Source organism: Lampetra fluviatilis, chromosome 26 (genome assembly GCF_964198595.1).
Source record: "Lampetra fluviatilis chromosome 26, kcLamFluv1.1, whole genome shotgun sequence".
NCBI classification, from domain to species: Eukaryota; Metazoa; Chordata; class Hyperoartia; order Petromyzontiformes; family Petromyzontidae; genus Lampetra; species Lampetra fluviatilis.
In genome coordinates, this window is record NC_136300.1 from 2685203 (window position 1) to 2707894 (window position 22692).

At 46.3% G+C, this 22692-nt stretch overlaps 1 protein-coding gene across 1 annotated transcript; it reads left to right on the forward strand.

Annotated features, from left to right (window-relative positions):
* Positions 1-7953: 7953 nt before the first annotated feature.
* Positions 7954-14537, forward strand: LOC144942168 (CCAAT/enhancer-binding protein gamma-like). The gene is made up of 2 exons (XM_078868928.1): positions 7954-8313; positions 13066-14537. The coding sequence occupies exon 2, from the start codon at positions 13268-13270 to the stop codon at positions 13655-13657; it is 390 nt and encodes a 129-aa protein (XP_078725054.1). The 5' UTR covers positions 7954-8313; positions 13066-13267; the 3' UTR covers positions 13658-14537.
* Positions 14538-22692: the final 8155 nt, after the last annotated feature.

Below are 22692 nucleotides of genomic sequence, written 5' to 3' on the forward strand. Positions count from 1 at the left end.
GATTTGGTCATAGGCAACGCCAACTTACCATCGCGCTCTGCGCGGGTTTGGTTTGTGCGATTTCGCTGACCTATTTGTACTCAAATTCGCTTTATGCTGTTTGAATTCACCGTACATGCGGCGATGATGTCGGTCGTGGGACAACATTGTAAGTGTGTGTACTGTGTGTAGCGTGTGTACTCATGTGTGTGCCGTGTGTACTGTGCGTAGCGTGTGTACTCGTGTGTGCCGTGTGTACTGTGTGTAGCGTGTGTACTCGTGTGTGTGCCGTGTGTACTGTGTGCAGCGTGTGTACTCATGTGTGTGCCGTGTGTACTGTGTGTAGCGTGTGTACTCATGTGTGTGCCGTGTGTACCGTGTTCGCTAGTCGGAAGGCAGCTGTCTCCTCGTGCGGTTTCGCTTTATGCGCTCGCTCCCCATTTTCTTGGAAACGCATCTACCACTCCCACCACCGCCGCATAGAACGAGGGAGGGGGGGGTGAAATCTGTAGACGCGAGAATTGAGACCGCGAAAGGACCGAGTCGGTCGCCGTTTGCTTCGGTTTGTCCGTAACGTTTCGGCGACACTAACTCAAGGCGGCTGCGTCGGCGGTTAACAACTCGTCCATTGTCTCTGTAAAAGAAAACAGGCCTCTTGCTCGCCACGCCATCTCCCCCAACAACGACCAAACATCAACTCCGGGCCTCTCCCACGCACAGAGTACACAACGCGTGAACACCCCCCACACCCCACCCCTAACATCGATTCAGACCTCGTGGTTAATATAAAAAAATAAATATAATGAACTCAAGTGAAGTGTAGTAATGAATCAGGATCGGGTTATTTATGGGCTATGATTGTGGATTTCGCGATTGTAGAATCCCCTTGCGCCGGTCGATGAGAGTGAATCTGAATGTGTTCCACTTTTTTTTTTAAATCGCGTCTTAAAAACGCACCAGTGTGTGCTGCACGCTTCATGTGGCCCTAAGAGTCAGGCCTTGTGCTGTAGCAAACACGAGTTTATGGTCATTACTGTAATGAGCTGTGCATAATTTCTGTAAGCCTTATTCTGTCCTCAATAAAACCCTATGTTCGTATAAACATATTCATAGTATTGTAGGAACGCGGGGTGCAATAAAGTAGGAGTATTATTATGGATTCACGTACATTGTACAGTAAACCACACTAAACTATTTAAAACAAATGTAACAGCTATAAAGATTTTTTTTTCAAAAGCCACCTGGCCACAAATGATAGCTCAACGAAGTGGCTTATCATCATGTGCAAATTTCTAGCCGCCAAATGCTCGAAACGCACGTTGATTCAAAATGTGGAGAGAACACGCAAACTCAAAATATACAGGCGTCAGGGTTGGGGTCAAACCGAAGACCTCTTGTATACCAGGCGAGGTAGTTGACATCTCGCCACTACGGGACCCAAGTAATCTAGTGTTAGCACCTAACACACACTGACAATCTATGCTCCATGCCAGCCCTTGAAGCGATCTCGAAAATCTCGAATGAGAAGTCACCCTGTGCATGAAAGTTGATGTAAAACCCGGACATCAGCCCGTGTGATAGAGACAGCTGAGAGATGGAAATGGCTTCAGGGATGGTGGGATCATTCATCCATATTCTAAGGGTTTTTCGGTAAAGTCACGTAGGTAAAACATTAAAGACGGAAGCTTGTGTTGCCTCCGAAACGTCGTGATTTTTATTTTATTTTACTTTTATAAATTTTAATGTTTTACCTACGTGACTTTACCGAAAAAACCTAAGAATATGAATCCTTGCAGTCACGAAAGCTTCAAATCTAGAATCATTCATCCAGCAGTGGATAAACCATCATCGCTGCTGCTGCTGCTGATGATGAAGATACGAGGGTGCCACTAATTGATCCGTTCAAACGTGTCACTCGCGAACGCTGTCCAAATGTCGTGACTCAAACGTGAAGAGTCGTCGGTCGTTCGGTCGCTCGCCTCCTTTTGTTCGCGCCGCGATTGTCTCGTCGGGTCAGAGCGCCACCGCTCGGCGGTTGGGCAAAGTCACTGGCGCGTGATCACAATGGGGGCGGAAAAGTGTCACGATGAAATTCGATTTAAAGCTTTCGTGACTGCAGGGATTCATCTTCTTGGTTCTTTCGGTAAAGTCACGTAGAAGGGAAGTAATAAAATAATAAAAATAAAACATAATACAAATTTATTTTTATTTTAAATAATAGTATTATGGTTAATGCAGACATGATTCCTTGTAAACGGTTTCAGTTTGGTGTTTTAACATCTTAGCACCTGTTTTGTTGCCAGAAAAAAGGGGAAAACCTATTATCACATTATGCTCGCCCATTCAAGCACTATTCAGACTCAACCATGCTTCGCTTCCGAGATCTGTCGATGTCGTGCACATTCTATTCTGGGTGGTTTAGTCATGGACATTTGGTCTGCATTTTGCTCAATAAACGAGCAGTACCACACCTCTGTATTAGCACGGTTGGTTACGTACGGTGCGAAAGAAGTACAACATAGTACAGTCATGTGTACAGTACTTTATTTCACCTGTAATTATGATTGTCTCCACGACCATCATCGTCATCATTATCGAGTTTTTTTTACCCCAAATTGTATTATTCCACTTTAGTTCGCCTAATGGATCATGAAGCTAGGCCGTATGGAAGATTTTATTGCGGTAACAGACATCATATATAATCATTAACAGTTCGTGAAATATATTTTTGTTCTAACAACAGTCATGTATGATTGTGTCTCCACCACTGTGAACGTATCTGCTATTCGTAACTTTATAAACCACTGTGGTGTTGGGAAAGTTCAAAGGTCAATGACCATACCTGTCGATTCATGCGGTTCACCCGTATTCTTGTACAGGGACATCGAGTTCTCAGGTCCATACGGCGTAACAGCCGTTTCAATACGGGCTAATAAAAATGGTTTTTTTTATGTTTCTCCCTTGTGATGGGACTTTGTAGGATGAACGTTGAGATTTCTAAGGACACGGGATGACCAATAATGTCTGAATTCGTCTGTAATAATAAGGTACTGATAAGGGGTTGACAGGTATGTAGTAGTGTATAGTGTAGTGTATAGTGTAGTGTATAGTGTAGTGTGTAGGATGAACGTTGAGATTTATAAGGGCAGGGAATGAACAATAAGGTCTGAATTGGTCTGTAATAATAAGGCACTGATATGGAGTTGACAGGTAGGTAGTACATTTTGATTTAAAGCTTTCGTGACTGCAGGGATTCATATTCTTGGTTCTTTCGGTAAAGTCACGTAGAAGGGGAATATTTATTTTATTATTTCCCTTCTACGTGACTCTACGTGACTTTACCGAAAGAACCAAGAATAGGTAGGTAGTAGTGTATAGTGTAGTCATAATAACGTTTTTTGGGTTAGATCGCGTTAAGTATAAATGTGTCGTAACCCTCCACCACCCGACACGGCCAATCAGTAAAAAAAGTGTCACTTTGACAAAAGACAAAATAGTTCACTACTTTAGCCCACCGCTGTGTTGAAGAGTGAATCCACAACATTTACTATTTTTTTAGTGTAGTGTATAGTAGTGCATAGTATAGTGTATATGATGAATGTTGAGATTCATAAGGGCACGGGATGACTAATCAGGTATGAATTGGTCTGTAATTATAATGTGGGCACTGGTTGACAGCTATGAATGGCCATCATTGACGCGACATTATGGAATTCAGCAGTCACCAACCTTTTTGGCACCAGGGACCGTTTTCGTGGAAGACAATTTTTTCACGAACCGGGGGGGGCGGGGGGGGGGTCATCATTGGGACTTGTTTTTTACTCATTTTGGCTAGGATTAGCAGCTTGTGGGCTCACCAAAACTGTGACAAGTGCGCAGTGCGGGAAAGAGGCGAGGACGGAAGTGGTAAACAATAAAATAATTGGGGCGGGCCACGCACGGACTCACCGCCCTCACCTCCTGCTGTGCGGCCCGGTTCCTAACAGGTCACGGACCTGGGTTTTGGGGACCCCTCCCCGAGATGCCAATGGTATCTCAGTCTCTGCCTCGCTCTGACGCCCAACGGGAATTTCCAGAAGCCTCATCTGGGGCAGCCAAGGGTTTTTGTTTTCTTTTCGTCTTTTTTAAAAGCCAGCAACGGGGGGGGGGGGGGTGCTCGTTGCGAGGCTGCGTGGATCCCCCGCCAGGGTTGTGGTGCACCGCCACCCCACGTGGCTGCCATTGCGTAATCGCGGAAAATGGCAGTGCGAGGCGGGTGTGGACCAGGGAGGGTTAGGGACCGCGGTGAACACGCTGCACCTAGGGGCAGCACTGCCTGTGAAAAAAAGCAATAATGGAAGCACTGCTTATGTAATGGCAATCCCATGCATGCGTCGAACTCTAAATCAGAACGAGCGTGGATTGTAACGGCGACGGGGATATGCTGGCGATGTCTCCTGCACGTATTCGCATACCTGTCGACCCCAAATCAGTGCCCTATACTTATTACAGAACCAATTCAGACCCTATTGGTCACCCCGTGCCCCTTATACATCTCAACGTTCGTCCTACAAAGTCCCATCACAAGGGAGAAACACAAAGAAATAGACAAAAAGTAACAATCGCCCGTATTGAAACGGCTGTACGCCATATGTACCTGAAAATTCAATTTCCCTGTACAATTATTTTGTACACAATGCATCTGGCCCCATAACGAGCAGGGAGTGTGTGTGTGCCTTGAAATGTAGTGGGTGGTTGAGTGAATGAGTGAATGAGCTGGTGAGTGAATGAGCTGGTGAGTGAATGAGCTGGTGAGTGAATGAGCTGGTGAGTGAATGAGCTGGTGAGTGGATGGATAAGTGAGTGAATGAGTGTGTGAGTGAATGATTAGGTGAGTGAGTGAATGAGCTGGTGAGTGAATGAGGTGGTGAGTGGATGGATGAGTGAGTGAATGAGTGTGGGTGAGTCGGTGGGAGTAGTTGCCAGCTTATCCACAGACCAAACCCAGATCAAGCAACGCTAATTGTCCACATGTATATTATTATGAACTAGCTTCTTTGCCCGTCCTAGGACGGAAGCTGTAATATTTACGAAAAAATTGAGCAGAGTATAATTGTATCTTGTATAAATGTAATGGCAGTGAATCTTGCACTAAATATGTCATCAAACACTTCACTGCATTTCACTGTAGCAATGTATTAATGGTAGTGATTCTTGCACAAAACGATATCATTAAACACCTCACTTCATATTCTTCATGTCACTGTAGCACTGTATATAACTGACCTTCAATTTTGTTCAAATTCACTGCTCTGATACTTTATTCTCTTCTGTTTTCGGTCGCTGGGGTTGAAATGTCTATTTTACCATAATGTAGAAGCATCAATTAGACTTACCTTTTGTCTCAAGTGCTGAAGAAATAAAAAAAGACACCAATCCACTTTGTTGCTGCGTACAATTATTTATGAGATTCACTTGCAATAAAGAAACGTCAAACTCAAAGCGAATTTGCGAAAACAAAATTATTTTCACTCGACCTTCTGCGTGAGTGTAAAAATCCACCCGCTCATGAATATTAATGACGGGGGGTGAGGCATGTGGCGTTACACACAAACAGATATTCTTGGCTCATTATAGTAGTAATGTTACATGTAATAGAATATATTAATATGCTTAACATGATTTTCACCAGGGTCGCTATTGCAAAAAGAGAAAATGCATTACAGTCTGTCCCAACAGGTCCATATATCCTGGTTTAATAATACCTTATGTGTATGGCACTTTTTAAAACGCACAATAAGTTTAGAACCACGTAAACAAGTTACAGAAAAATGCGCATCACACCAATAATACATCGTATTGTAAGAATGCTAGAGTACTGTACAGTAATTCTATTATTTCGGAAATCCACACTGTCATGATATAAACTTGTTCTGGAGGGTCCTACATATACAGCATCTAAACCACGTGGCCATCCTTACTCTGAATCCCTTCCCCTATCCCCGCCCCCTGACAAAACAGACGCTGTTACGTGCAGTGTCAACACCCTATCATCTTTCCTAACCCTTTGCTCCAGTTTTTCTGTTTCTCTCCCACAATTTCCTCTTATTTTCCACTCTCTCTCTCTCTTCCCTTCCCCCTATATCGTTTTCCATCCATTACATCCTCGACTCAACCTCGTTGGCCCAATGTTATGAATGAGTGTTATGGCCAATTAATACACTTTTCTTGCACATATATTCGAATAGTATATACGTGCAGAAAAATCGTCGACAACAAATTACCTCAGTGCAAAAACCAACACGGTTAATGTTGTATTCACATGTAGAGGAGAATCAATTTTACTTGGCACATGTTTTAGGAGTGTATGGCTAATTGCATTGATGAATGATTTACACGTCTAATGAAATACAATATGCAAGCAAATAATCAACTTATAAAATTACGAATAATAAAACCAACATTTGTTGGACAATTCCAATATGTAAATTATGACAACCCATTACAGATACAAACTAGTGTAGGCTCGAACACATTTCCCTTAACCCGAAACAAAAGTGTGCACTGTGTACAAAAAGCTATCAGTTTTAAGCATCATGCAGAACCACCAGCTCCTGAAGAACTGCATTGTGGTAATATTGGCAGTACCGTCATCATGTCTAAAGTAATTTAAGACAACATGAGCACAACAGAGTTCAAGAATTGTATTAGTTTTGGAGCTTTTTTTAGACAGTGTACACATGTTTGTGTTGTTGAAACATCTCTAGGAAAACCCACAACACAAATTCTTAAGTAATTCTTAAGGAGTGGCTCCATTTTTATTTGACAGTAACTTAGAAGATCGCTATGCAGTTCTTCAGGAATTGCTGATTGTTTATATTTTTATTGCACAAGGCCTGAGTGCTTTTTAAACATAATTGTGTCTCGTTTGAAATGTACCTTGGGGTAAAACTCGACATGTTAATATTCGTTTCCACGTCGAGGAAGAAAACCTCTTCCATATTTGTGCTATGAAGATGGGCCGTTGACTAAAACATCACCTTATATATTTTTTCTTTTTTAGGCCAGCCACACACAGTGTTATTATTGACGAATGTGAGTATTGTGCACATCTAACACAACCTTCCTCAGAATCATCAGCTCAACACACACTTCACGAACCTCGATGCAAAAACCAAGCACTGGACATTTGAGCAATGGCTCTAAATTAGCCACGAATCGTAAGGTCCCTCCACTTCCACCACTCCTGAGAATGTTTCCAGTGTGAGAAGTTGAGATCGTGGTCTGGGATGCGGAGACTTTTAACAGACTAATTTCTCTGTTGTGATCAATCTTTTACTGCTTGTGCCTTTTGTTTTTGATTTATTCGTTTCATTTTATTTGATGAGCGTTTCCATTTGCGTGGCAGTTGCTGTAAATAAGATTTTGCCCTCGTTTATCAGTTTCATTTCAGTTTCATTTCTTTGGTACAGACCTGTTAGCCATTCGGTTCTTCACTCGGGTGCAATCGCAACAAACAAAAACATGACCAAGAAAACATCTTAAAGTGACTAAGTGACTACGTGCAAACAGAAAATCCAGGAAAAGACAGCAAAATATTGCAGAAAAAGCACCGTACATCAACGTTGTGTGCAAAAATTCCAGTGGGATGCAAGTCAAACAACAACAACCACAAGACAACGTAGATTAAGGCCATCAGTCTAACTCCGGACTACAACAAACATGGTCAAACCAAAAAACGTTTCATTAACGTATAGCGTTGTAGGGGTGCAATTAGCACGAATGCCGCATTACAGAGTTATTGTTATCATTCTTCTCGCAACGTCTCTCTGAAACCAGTCGTTTCTTTATATCTGGAGTTTACATTTTCGTTAAAAAAATCTATAAAATGCCCCTGGCGTCTGACACCCGGGGCCCATCGCAGCAAGCTGGGGGTGGTGGCTTGGCAGGATGCGATTGCCCGCGGTCCCTGACCTCAGCAAACCCAGTCTGGGGTTGGATCCTTCGCTCGCTCGCTCGCTGCGTAGCCGTGACCCATCGCGATCGCATCTCGTTTAAGGGGGGCCCTAGCAGCCCCCCAACCCTCCCCTTCCCCGATCTCTCTCCTAATATCTCTCAAACTATATCAACACCCCCTTCCCTTAGCCAGCCAGCCCTTAATCAGCCGTCTAGAGAGAGCTCACCACACCGACTCGGCGCCAACTCAACTCACCCTCATCACCATCATCATCCAGCGTGGGGCTTCGCGTCCGTGATCACAGCCGGGGTGGTGGTGGTGGTGGTGGAGAAATAGGCATCGCGAGGAGGAGGATGATGATGTTGTTTTGATGCTGCAGGTGTCGTCTCCTGAGCCCGGTGAGTGCCCTTGATCGTCGCCGGGAGTTTTGTTGTTGCGCGCCGCGAGTAAATGGGGGGGGGGGGGCCTCAACTTTTTTGAGCATCAGAAGTTTGCGTTTGTTTTGTAATCTCCCGGTTTGTGTGCACGTACGTCGGGCCCAGTTGTGTAGCTTGTTTCTTTGGTGCTGTGGCTTTTGCGTAAAGCGTTCGTTTTTTTGTCTGGCGTTTCGCGATTACAAAGTGACGTTTTGAAAATGAAAAAAAATTCAGAAAATGTGTTAAACGCGCCGCCAACCCTTGTGGCAATTAAAGTGGCTTGTTGATGTTCAAACGCTAAATATAAACATTTAGCAAGGAATCAAGGGCTGGCTGCATTACCCACAACACAATACCTGCGGGGAACATGTAAAACAAAACACGCTGTGATGAATAGTGACGTTTGTGTTGTGATTAATGTGGAACATTGGTTTGACTGCCACCCCCCGAGAAAGGCTGTGGAGAAGGTGCGTTGCCCGAAACGTCGCCCGTTTTATAATCTTATATACCTCTCCTTAAGGCCAACACATGTGTTGAGTGTTGTTGTTGTGGTAGTTGTGTTCGTTTACTCACCGTATCGCTTGTTTACTATCAAAACGATTAACAGTAATATTCGTTATTACTGTTAGCCAGTGATGCAAGTTAATAGGATAATATATCTGTGTATACGTCGTGTAAATGTACAATGTGTGTAGTGTATATAGGTTGGTCTGTAGGTGTACGTTTGGACAGTACTGTATGACAGCATGTCGCTGTATTCTCTACATCACAGTACGTAATTGTATAGGGCACTTTGTGCATTATTATTATTAATGTAGTCTCATTACGATGCGTACAATGTGCAGAGGATAACGTACATCACAGAAAGCGTGTGTTTGATGGCGTTGAACACTTGTGTGTAAGATTTGGCACATGGTGAGCGTTGAGGAGGTGGAGGAGAAGGAGGAAGTGGCGTGTTGTAACTAAAAACTTACTACAACAAGTGTCCAGACAGCTTTGGACAAAACGCAAAAGGTTTTTGGTGGAGTGTGGGATTTAAGTTGAACGCCGGTGTGTGTGTGTTGTTGTTGATGTGTTTGTTGTTGGTGGCTGTGATCGTGTTTTAAAATTGATGGAACACTTTTTGTTCGTACAATATATTAAAATAATAAGTTGAAGCTTGCTAATCTGGGGTATGCGTTTGCATAATGCTTACAACAGCCTCTTTCTCTTTGAGAAATAACTAGAATGGCTTAAATAGTTTCTACGTTTTATAGACTAAACTTAGTACATGTTCGGAATCGTCAGTAATGTCTTCATTATTGAGTGTTTTGTAATGTTTGTATGACGATAATATTTAGATTGTCTTTTTGAATCTCTTGTAGAGAGAATATAAAAAAAATGTCTCTGACTGCTATGGTACACTTCAAGTACTGTACAGTAATGTACGTGTGTTTACATACAACTGATCATCATGTGTATATAACTTACTGAATAACATACATTTACAACTTTTCATATGTATATGACAGTGACAACTAAATAAGTATACTGTATATAGACGAAACTTTTGTTTGTTAACTCACAACGCTGTCAGAAAAAAACATGAAATAAATCTGGATTCCTTTATTAAACTTAACGATTGGATTACTTTTACTAAAACTCAAGATTAGTATTACTTTTAGCATTTCAGAGTTCTTACTATTGTTTTTTTCCTTAGACCTTAGAAGCTGTCCGAAACCACCGCCCTTTCTTCATTTCCAGCATTCCACATTCTCGTCGTCTCTTGTGGCTGCCGCACAGTTACTGATTGAACAAAGTGACCTCTGCATTTCTGAACATTTGTTAAAGTTCACTCAAATCTCCTGACTAAGGCAGAGGAATTGAGATAGGATTATGATGAGCCATGTGTACAGTTTACTCTGAGCCAGCCAAAAAAAAGGAAATTATTCAGCTGGAGAAAAAAAACCCATTTGTCGAGGCCCAAGACATTACAGTACTTTATGAATCAATTGCTAGATGAAGCCTGCCATCATGTCATGTCAATCATGAGCGTTGCCGGACAACACTTTAAAAACAATCGTGAATAGGCCTCTTCTTTCAAAACAAGTGCATCCCACCGCAGTACCCAAATGAGCAACCTTACATGTTATTGTTTGACAATCTTACTCCAAATTGTGATGAATATATTATTGTATCACTTTGCATTTGGTGAAGTTACGTGTTAGTAATAGTATACAATTTTAAATTCATTTTCAAGCCACTGGTGGGTGAAGGCCCCTCCCATGCCGTGCCAGTCATGCAGGTTGCTTGACCATACTTCACCATGCCCCAATGGTGTGGAACGGTGAAGTTGCAGGTGTTCAGGACCCGTTCAGATATCACTTGCCACCGATTTGAGCCGTGGCTAGTGTCAAATTGACACACACGAAGGTGGAAGCAGGTTAAATTGTGTAGTACGATTATTAGTGCCGCTGAAGCCATGTGAATGCCCAATTTACGTGTTGAAACTTAAATTTTTTACCAGTTGCATGTTGCCAAAAACATCACCACTAATTTGGCGAATTCTGTAGAATGTTAGTCTGTTTAATCTGCTACCCAAAGTTGATTGCAATTGATGTAGATCATAGTAGTGTTCGAGAAGGGCGATAAAGATGACACTTGGCACCAATGTAGTCAAGCCTGCTTATAACTGGAACAATCTGAAAACTGATATTTTTGACTTTGGGCTCCAAAAAAAATACAGTCCGGACGTTGATTGGTTTCACTCACAGGGCAGAGGGTTAGTCTACATTTTGAAATCACTTACGAGTCTTGTGCCGAATATAACAATATAAATGATCTCCCATTGTAAATGAGCACAGTGCGTTTGAGCTGCTGGCTTTAAAAGATGACGATGCTGAAATGTAATCTTTGGATTCATATATTGAGTGTTGGCCTCTTCAGGAATGTTGAAATTCAGCAGGATTGGTTGGGAGTTATATTTGTTGTTTTTTTACATAACTTTTCCATGGCCGTTTAGTGTTTTGGCCAGTTTTTGTAGAGATAATGGCAACATAACTTTCATTACTTGTCGCAAAACCCCGCATTCGACTCATCTTTGATTTCAAACAAGAGTTATTATCTGATGTTAATGCCATTTTTATTTGTCATTTAAACAGCTAAGGGAATAGTGATCTATTATATCTTTAGCATAAAATGTGGTTTGTGTCATCACAGGACTGATGTGTGTTGGCAACGTTGTTTTAACATTGGTTACCACTACCAATTAAAAGATGACAAGTGTTCTTGAATTACATTGTGCTCAAGTCAGGGTTTCCCATAAGTCATTCCTCGCGACTTGCCACTGCATATTTTTCAAAAAAACAAGTAGGTACATGCAGATGTAATTTTCAGAGTGAAAAAAACCTTAATGGATATTATACAGGACATAACTGGGACATCAGATGACAGTCAAAATTAACACTGGAATGGAGGCCGATGGATGAACGGAGGTAGACAGAAGTGACAGACAGTGGGGGCAGACCTTTGCCCAGCAGCGGGATGTTAATTGCTCAGCAAGAAAATTAATAAATCAGTAAACTGAGAAAGAATGAAAGCAGAATTCCAAAAGTCCACCCAAAAATAATCCGCGAAATCCTGTAATTTGCAAACTATCCGCGGATCTCTACTCCTCACGTAGTCCGCAGTGAAATCACGGATGGAGTGGCTATTTCGGCTTGTAATCCACGGCGTAGTGCGCCGGCGGCCTTCCCTGGATTATTATAATTTATGGTAATGGTAGAACAATTTTACTATCTATTTTTATGAGCGTTTCTTAAAAAAAAAGCTGAAGATTGCAAAGAGGCCGCTCGTCGTCTTTGCAATGCGCACTTGGCGAAGTGTTTCAGTGGCGTAGCTGCAGAGAGAGATGCGGAGGTGCAGAAAAAAACCACATGGATCTGCAGGTAAACAAAAGTTGCTACAGTGCGAAAAGCATAACTGCAGAATAATCATGATTTAAATTTATAAAGCGCCCTTAAACAATCGTTCTCAGGTCGCTAAGAGAGAAATGTGTGGCTGCAGATAAAAATGATATGTGAAATACAAATATTTGGCTACACTACTTTTTTGGTTTTACATCAGTGCACATGAGCTGTGCTGATGTAATCTGTTGAGGAGTAAAAGATTGTTGCGTTTTATCAAAACTTGATTTCCAAGTCTCAACATATAAAGAAATACTCCATAGACCCATATGGCACATTTGGTCAATTTGAATCTTGAAACAAATTGTAAACTCTGTCGGTGAAATGATTGCAGATTAAGGAAGCTGCTGCTTGTCACGTGATGCGCTTACCCTGCAACTTGTACATATTTTGACGGATAACAGAGTCGTGCAGCTGATTCTTTCTGTTTTCCGTGACACACCGCGTAGATGCAACTTTTGTGCTGCTTATGGGACAAACGTCCGCGGTGCGCCATGGAATGCAGGATCTGTGATATCGTTCCCCTGTGGATCATTGGTCTGCTGTAACATAGCAGGGTGTCATTTATGTATATTGAACTTCTTTCGCATCATAGGTAGCCAACCCTGGAAATCAGAGGTGGGGGTGAAGGACAACAAACCAAGTACAAATGCAGACATGAGAAACACAGAGTTTGGAAAACTCTGCGGTGGAGACATCTCCAATTCATTTTTCTCGCAATGTTTACGGCATGTGCGCATATAAAATGTATGACCAACGGCTGACTTTGCAAAACAAAACTTATTTTCAGTGAACGAGACACTGGGAGATCCGTGCACGAGGACTTCGGAGAGCAGGCAGCAGAGCAGTGATTTGGCCGCACCGCGGGGAGACTGCGCACGCCCCTCGGCATCGTCACACGTCCTCGCCGTGCGGTGGGTTTCTCCGGCGAGCGACCGAGTAGGCGAGCGAGCGGTCGAGTGCCTTCCTCTCCGGTTCCGCCGACCGTCGCCATGTCCGAACACCCGAGCGACAGCGATTACTCGGCGACCTACGACGACCGGCACAGCGGCGGCGGGAAGGCGACGCCCCCGGGCAAATTCAAGTTCTCGGACAAGAACAGCGACGAGTACAAGCGGCGGCGGGAGCGCAACAACATCGCCGTCAAGAAGAGCCGCATCAAGAGCAAGGAGAAGGCCGAGGAGACGCAGCGGAGGGTGAACGAGCTCAAGGAGGAAAACGAGCGCCTGGAGGCCAAGATCCAGACGCTGTCCAAGGAGCTCGTGGTGCTCAAGGAGCTGTTTCTGGAGCACGCGAGGAACGGGCCGGGAGGTGGCGGCGGACAGGGGGGTGGGCCGGCTCAAGCGGGCGGTGGCGGGGGTAGCAGCGGCGACGCCGCCTAACGGAGAAGGATGGGGGAGGAGGGGGGGGGGTCGAAGCCCCGATCATCCGAGTTCGCCTCCACACATCCGGTAGAAGTTGACAAATGGCATCGGCGACTTGGGTGGTTGCCAATCACATTGTCCACTTTGCTTGCTGCATCTCACCCTCCCACGGCCTCCCACCGCCCCGCTGACATCTCACCCCCTCTTGCCCCTCCACGCTCCCAACCCACATAATTTTCGGACGAGCCGCTTCATCCCACCGTAATTTGAGTTGTTCCTTCTGCTGGCCCACCTGTCCGACTCGCAGTATCGCTCTTGCTGCACCCCGCTATTTAAGAATGATCCACGCACCTTGGGGCGAAGAGAAGGGTGGCCGTGAAGTGCGTTCGAAGCGTGCTCCTTGGAAACGCTTTTTTGAAAACGTCTATCGAACATTTGTAAGCCGTGTCGTGGAAAAATGGCAGTACCATTGAAAGCAAAAAAAGACAAAAACATTTCAGCGTGCAGAGGTTTTTAACAGTAACCTTGGCATTTTTTAGATCCTTGGTGGTGTGCGCGATGCAGTGGGCTCTGCAGTCTCTTATGAACTGTACATATAAGCTATGCTGTACCAAGCCCCTTGTTAGCCGCTTTTATGTCGACAATGTGCGCTGCGTTTCTGCATCATACTGTAAGAAGAGCAGCGTGCTCTGCCCTTTGGCGCTAATTGTCAGGAGTGCGTGCTTGAATGTGCCCTTAGCTCATTGGCAATGCTTGCTGATTGTTATACTACCGTATTAAAGTAATTTGTCTCTGGGAAAAGCATTTCCGTTTTTAGAAAAAAAAGGCTACACAAAAAATATCCTACACTTCAGAAACAACCAATACTTTGTATTATATAATGTATACTAAATAAACGCGTTTGTAAAATAACGAAATTCGTTTGTCCACCGTAGTATGACGTTTTCTTCTCATGTGTCATGTTACGTGGTATAGGTTTCATTTTCAACAAGTCTTGTTTTAAAAGTTGTTTTATTCGGTGCAATGCATTTGACTGCAAGTATTGTGGTTAATGTAAACATGATTCCTTGCAAAAGGTGTCAGTTTTGTTGCCCGAAAAAATGGGAAAAACCCTATTAGTTTACTCTATCTTGTCATGGATTTTTAAAACCTAGCTTTCAATCTTTTGTTGTTCTATTCGGTATGTGAAGGCCTTTCCATGCCGTGTCAAGTCTCAAGATTTTGTTTTACCGTACTTCATGCTGGTCAGTGCGTGTTGGTAAAGTGGAGAAAGAGATCCAGGACCATGACCAGGAACTTCACTTTGGTCCACTGGGGTTCATCGAGCATCGCACGAACAACTGTGCCGCTGCAATGGATACCTTGTTTAAAATCCCATGCTGTACAATAATACATTGTGATACAACTGAGGATCAAGAATTCTCACAGGTGAATATCTGTACTTAGGACAGATGTTAAACAAGTGGCACCGCGATCAAGTGTGCGGACTGTGCAGCTGCATCAAGACCCGTGAAGACAAGGTCCAGGCACCGGGCTATGAAGAGGTGGGGGGGGGTGGGTTAGTAGACCAGGGGGACCAATTTTATTCCTTGTGCCCCGGGCCCATGCCGACTGTGCTACGCCACTTGAGGGGTAGATATGTTTAAACGTGTGCGTATTGGCTTCTGGCACTTGAGCTATTAATACAAGCCAATAAGTGGAAAAAGACGCTGAGTGGGAAAAGTTATATCTACTAGCTTCTACAGAGGACCAGACGGTGGCTATTTTAATACCATCCTGAACTGTCAATGGCTGGCAGTTGGGAGAGAGAGCCTTAAGCTGTGCCCACACACACCCACGCACAAAGACAAAGATCCCCCATACAGTCCACACAGGCTGTTGGGGCAAGTGCTGTGAGCGACCACCAATGAATGCTGGAATGGCGCACGAGGGGGTGGAGTGGCCAGCATAACACCTAACCGCTTTATCTCCCCACTGCCTACGTTTACACATCGCACCAGCTACTAATTGAAACCTGTGGTTGACCTTAGGGGAGGCCCGGGACCCGTCTAGATATCTCAATTTGTGTTGACCGTGAGCAGGAATTGAGATGCCAGCTTTTCTAGCCCGTTACAGTAACCAGAGCGCCTATCGCTCCACTCAATCGTCTTGGGAGGGGCCTTAATGTTGTCATCTGCCAAATGAGATGCAGCTTTAAATAGTACCTGTCAGTTTATGACGAGTCGTGTTGCAAGAAGTTAATTGTTGAACGGCTGCGGGTATTTTAATGCCCCTTTTGATGGGTCCGTCTGAAACATGGGCAGCCAAAGACCCTCCCAAGTTGGTCACGTCCGGCACCAGCGAACCGTAACAGCAGAGGCGGGGATCAATGTCGGCTGGGTCTGTGCGGGTTGGCGACCCAGGGAAATATGTTTGGCACCCGGCTGACCACACCCAGTGTATGCTACGGCCACTATTCACATGCCCCACTGTAGTCTGCCGGCGACGCATACAATATTCGGTGAGAGATTGCACCCCAAGGTGCAGGTGTGCCTCGTTCGATGTGGACTCTTCCATTTTGATATTCGTGGTCAAAAGACGGAACCTGGTCAGCCCTACCTGTACGTGAAATGGACTTTTCCGAAGAGTTGGTCGTTACGTGTCAATTTTTTTCGATTAACAGAGCTGCAACTGTGCTGCCTAACGAACAGACGAGTTGCGTACTCTTTCATCGTGTTCTACTGTATTTAACTTACCAATGAATTGACAGGGAATTTGTCGATTACCACTTCTGTCTAAAGCCTGGCAATGTAACATTGCATCGATGTGTTGATTCGCACTCGAAATGACATGCTTGTAATCGTGCGTGCGAAATATATGAAAATAGGATTCATGTTACATTCATGCTAATGGACCAAAATAATACTGTACAATCGGGACGAGAACACGTAAATAATATAAGCAACGTGGTAAAACAAATTCTTGACTATCACTGGACAGTAAATCATATCAGCCATCACCGTTTCTCATAGTCCCACGATTTGACGATCCACCCAGCGGCGTCTGCAAACGAGCCGATTCCATCGCTCCGTCTCCACGGTTCATGTCCTCCCAGGCATGTCCCCTTCTTTGGCACCCATGCCTTCCTTAATCTCGTCCACCAGCCACCATCCATTCCACCGACATCTGCCAAAGGGAACTTTTTTTTCTTACGTAAAAAATTGTCTTTGACCTATGCAATTTCATGGAAGCACGTACTGCTTTTATGCGTGTCTCTAAAGTGTTAGTAATCCCACGCGTGCATTTGTCTATGCTTCTCTGCACACGTGATCTCATGCTCCGTCTTCGTGACGCATCGTAGCTGGCATTCGGATCACCAGGTGGCACGGCACGCGACACGTTCACATAGCCCGCGTAAATACAACCAGGAGGGTTCTGTACACACCCCTTCTTTCTTAGCATTATGCAACGCATGCTCGATTGGATAAGGACTGGCAGAGCAACGAGTACACATCCCTTTTGTGTACCATGAAAATGAAACCACGGTTCCGCATCCAACGCCCCCGGAAGTGGCACGTTCACAAATTCACCGAACACCGAGGTTTGTCGAATTCGCTGGACATTTAAACGTCACCTCGCCAATATTGGAGGATGCCGTACATGCGTGTGTGTGTGTGTGTACATACTTCACCGTGCTGGTCATTGCGGGCTGATAGAAGTGGGGAGCGTAGATGTCGGAGAAGAGTAAAGTACAGACTTTGCTGCACTGCGCCCTGCTGAAAGATAGCCCTGCATTAGCGGAACAACTCCTGCCTGTCTGTTGAACTTTTTTTCTTACCGTACATACCCAACCGTGCTCATCGGAGGTGCGGGGGGAGGACAACAAACAAACCACGAAAGCGGTTTCAAAGAAATTAGTTTGTCATCGAGACTTAAAATTGCATAGCTCCAGTGACTTCCTAATATCGGGAGGAAGAGCGTTCCAGACGGCCGCAGAAGGGCCCCTGAAAGCGCGCGATGCGGTGCCCGCCGTTTTTGTTCGATGGCCATCCAAACGCCACTGCTGCGAGGATGACCGGAGTGCACGTGATGGTTTATGGGGCCGTCTCTGCAAGGTCGTCACTCTTCCAAGCACTACCTAGGCCCTCTCTTCACATACCGTGTGCTGCGTGGGTGTACGGAGGCGTCGGCTTTTTGGCTGTTAAGCGATTCGACTTTGGCTGGCACACGTCAGGGTCGCCAGGAAATCGCAGAGTAGCGATGGAATCCTCCACCTCTGCGTTATCCTCCCACTGGTGCGGGTGTTTCTCTGGATCCTTATCCTCCCACATGCCACAGACAAATGGAAATAACCAAACATTCCGACGAACAGGCAGGCCCTCCTGAAACAAAAAAAGTTGATTGCATAAAAGAAAAAAAGTGCGGGACATTTGTTGCATCGCTCAAAGGGACTGTGAGCAATGGACAAGGCTAGTAATGGAATGGCAGCTCGAGGAGGGAATGTGTCTGGGGGACGACCACCGTTGAGATGAAGCAATGAGATCAGCTCCTGGGCACGGGCGAGACGGACTGTGGCCATCGCAGGACCGCGAGGGACGGCGACGGCTTAGAGAGGCCTTCATCCAGTAGTGGATTGATGATGTCTGATGATGACGATGAGTATGGGATACGTGCTTTGGAGGGAGGCGTACAATTCAGAATCAGAATATTTATACTGGAGAAATCCAATGAGCTATCCGGCTCTATATTTCACGAGTGAATATCAGCTGCCATGAGTCGTGTTTTTTCAAGTCAAGGTTTCTGAGAACAGGACCATAATACACCCAAGTATCCTGCAACAAAGAGCACTGTTTAAAGTTGCAATGGATAAAGAGTGCATACGTTTCGACGATTGAGAAAGATGATGATGAATAATAACTGGGGGGGGGGGGGGTGGTGTGCGAAGCAGACTATGGGAGGGGAATTCCCAAGCGGGAATAGTTCGAGGCAAGCAGCAAACTGAGAAGTGTTTGGCCTGTAGTGTGGTGGTTGAACACCACGTGTGGATGAGTCAAAAGCAGTCCGGTAGCCAGAGACACCCCACGTGGAGTGGTGGATGTTGGGGAGGGGGGGTAGCTAACAGCAGCGGATAGACATTGGCTGTAGGATGACGACTGTGATACTTCGTGGAAGTCTTCCATTCGCACTGGAACCAAGTGCTTGCAGGAGGAAGTCATTATGGGCGCTGGTAGGTGGTCAAATCGTGTCACTTCATTACGATAATTCGCGTTGGCTGCGAGCCACCGCCGGTTGCCCTCTGGTGACCGGGTGCTCCTGTGGCCCACAGCACTCGCACTGTATGGGCGACCGGTGATGCGTGGGTGGGTGCGTGGATGGATGGGTGGCTGTGGGGAGCGGAGGTGCAGATATTAGCGCACTGCACTACGAACCCGGTAACCCGAGTTCGATTCCCGCTCACGGCCAACACCGGTGACAATTATCTGAACCGGTTCTGGGGCCTCTCCTAAGTAGACTCAGCCTCAAATGAGTACCTGGTGTTGAGTGTGAACATCGCCACTGGGGAGACAAAGGCGGCCGGGCGTGGTGTTGGCCACCCACGTCCCTTGTGCCACAGTGCCGGCCTTGATTGGGTGCTACTCGCTAACAGCACTTGCCCCATCAGTCTGAGTAAGGCTATACGGGAGATCTTTGTCTGCTGTGTGGCTGTGTGTGTGTGGGTGTACACACTCTGTGCACCGATCAAATGTCACGTGGAGTTTGCTAGTGGGACGTCTGTGCGCACGCGTCGGCGCACCCATCCCGCAGAGCACGTCGCAAACACTACCCTGGCTGTGTGAAGCCCACCCCGATTGAATCCCTTCACTTATTTTTAAGTACATTTCCATTCAATACACACCTATGCAAAAGGTACCTCCCCTTCCTCCTCCTTCTCCCCTCTTTTTTTTCAATGGGATTTTTTTAGGGCCAGACAGGAAGCGTTAAATAACTTACATAAGTCTAAAAATAACACGCGCACACGATTTTTTAAATTGCATGTTCTTTAAGGTGCAAGTGCTGGCTTGGATGATTACATCACGGGAGAGTGTTTTATGTGTTTCGTCTTGAGCTTTGGAAAGCAATCACCCAGCAGTGGATTGACCATGGCTGCTTGTGCAAGATGATGATGACGATGATGTTGTGAAGGTCTTTGTTGTTATGTGTGGGCGAGTGTCCAAAAAGAAACAACGCACGTGGTGGAAACGTCACAAGTTGTTCGACGCTCACCCCCCCCCACGTCTCTTCGTAGAAAATTTGCCGGAAGATCCATCCATCGGGAACGATGGGGGGGGGGGTAAGTTTTGCTTTCCGAGACGTTCACTCAATTGCTCTGCACGCTTGTTAGTTATCGCTCGCAGATTTTTGTCCGTGGCGAATCAAAATGTATTGGTCGGCACACTCGTGACGCGAACACCACGCCCGGGTGTTGTTCAATCTCGTTTATTTTACACACCTTTTGCCCACGTAATTGTGAGGTCGACGGCTTAGCCATTAGTCACGCGGCTTCTAACATCTATTATCCGTCGAGACAATCGCTTCGCGTTGGTAATCATGAAGAAGGCCCCCCCCCCTGCACTCAACCCCGTAGTTGCGTGGTTAGCGTCGCTCTTTATTTAGCTGTATTCATACGGGGTGGGGCGTGGGGGGGGCGTTGGGGGGAAACGTTGAGGCACGTTTGGTCGATGATATATTTTGTTGACCCTGCAGTGCACATTTTCTTTTTACTACCATGTGTGCCGAAGGTTATCAACCCCATTGTTTACCCTGGAGCGCCGTAAGTCCAGAAATGAGCTTTCGTGTCCCCAGCTGCTTTTGAAAGCAAAAGGACAAAACAAATGAGCAGATCGCGCTTGGCGACTCTCGACTGAAAGACGGCGATTCGACGAAGAATGAAGAAACAAACATCGAGTTTCTTTATCGGCGCATCAACTTCTGTCCCAATTCTCATTGTACTGGGTCTCCCCGAGGTCTCTCCCGACTCCTCTCAAGGGGCCATCGGTCACCCGACTTGAAGGAGTGGTCCGAGTTAAGGCAGTGGGCAGGGTCTGGGGGGTGGGGCTGGTCAACATTGACTCACGCCACACACAGCCCAGCTCAGTTCGGCTTTCAACTCGAGCTTTACCTTGACTTAGCCCGCCGTGGCGTATTACTCACGCCTGCCTCCTCCTTCGTTGGCGCTGTGCGAGTAAGGGAAGCAGAAAAAGAGAAAACACAAACACGCAGCCGGTGTTTGGTTAGTTGGTGGTGCGGGAGGCACAATTCCTTCCCCCGATAGCTCAAACACCGCAGCCAACTGCTCCCCCCCCCGCCTCTCTCCTTTTACCCTTTGCAAGACCAGGCCGGGCTTAACAGTGCGTGTGTTTGTGCGAGAAAATTTGGGCGTTTTCGCGTCGATCGCTGCCAGGTTCTCCACACCTCTCGGTGCTAAACGGAGTCGTGGAGGGAGGGCTCTAGCCGGGGGGGGGGGGCTCTAGCGGCGGGGAGGGGGGGCTCTAGCGGGGGGGGGGGGGGGGCTCTAGCGGTGGGGGGGGGGGCTAGAGCCGTGTTCCTTACCCACCGGGCCAGGAGGAGGCTAAACGATGAGGATATCCGTGCGTCGTCTACCTCGACATGGGACCTCATTGCCAACTCCCGTTTCCACTGAAGGCAAAATGCGGCGGCGTTTCCAGCGTGCGTGTTGTACTTTGTTTTCTTCTTAAAACGATTTGTTTTTATTTTACTAGGTAAAGCCCCCCCCCGCACCCCACTGAGCAATGTAGCTCTTTTTCAGAAGCGGACTTGGCTACCACAAACGATAGCTCAACGAAGTGGCTGATCGTCACGTGGAAATGTATAGCAGCCAAATGCTCTAAATGCGTGACGTTGATTCCGGTAGAAGATCCACGCGACCACGGGGAGAGCACGCAAACTCCAAATATACAGCAGGCGTCAGGGTCGGGATGGAACCCACGAACGCCTGTATACCCGGAGAGGTCGTTAACATCTCGGCGCGCGGGGCTGCTGCGTCCTCATTGTATGCGCGAGTGTGCGAGCGTTTTTTTTGTTTGCGTGGGAGCGGTGGCGCAGCGGTTAGCGCGCTGCGCCACCACCGCAGGTAACGTGGCCCCACCCACCCCATACGTCGACTCAACCTCAAATGAATACCTGCTGCGCATCGCTGCCAACCCATGCGGTTTAACCCCGTAATCTTGTGCAGGGAAATTTAGTTTTCAGGCCCATACGGCGTAACAGCCGTTTCAACACGGGCAAAAAAAATTGTCAAATTTTTTTTGTGTTTCTCCCTTGTGATGGGACTTTGTAGGATGAACGTTGAGATTTATAATGGCACGGGGTGAGCAATAATGTCTGAATTGATCTATGATAAGGTAGGGCACTGATAAGGGGTTGACAGGTACGTAGTAGTGTAGTGTATAGTGTAGTTTACAAGGTGAACGTTGAGATTTTAAGGGCACGCGGTGACCAATACGGTCTGAATTGGTCTGTGATAAGGTCTGCACTGATAAGGGGTTGACAGGTGTGGGTGCGGTGTGTAGTAAACATCGCCACTTGGGAGACAAAGGCGGCCGGGATGTGCTGCTGCCCAACTACCCCCTCGTGTGCCTTGCCGGCCTTAGCAGATGCTCGTAAAACGGCACCTTCCCCAACAGTCTGTTAATGCCGTACGAGTGGGGTGTGTGGCGTGCATCTTTGTCCTGTGTATTCGACGCGTGGGTAGGAGAATGGCCAAGCTACGGGGGGCGGGGTGGTGGATGTTTGGACCCACGCTTGCGAATGGAGAGAAAGGCGATGGTGCGTCGGTGAGGAATGCTGCACAGGTAAACGAATTATTGGGGGAGGAGGAACTACAGAGGGGGGGGGGGGAGTGCGGGGGGAGGCTCAACGTTCACATCGTTGCGAGGGGGATGATAAGCAATAGATGGAGAGGACACCGTGTCTGTGACGGTCACGAATCGACTCAACAATCGATAACCCCCCCCGCCCGCTTCCTCCTCTGTGTATGGGTTCATGGCAAGGGCTGGCATGAAGTGATGATACAC

Excerpts from the sequence above, each read along its gene's own strand:
- LOC144942168 (XM_078868928.1), top strand. The coding sequence starts at position 13,268 with ATGTCCGAACACCCGAGCGACAGCGATTACTCGGCGACCTACGACGAC.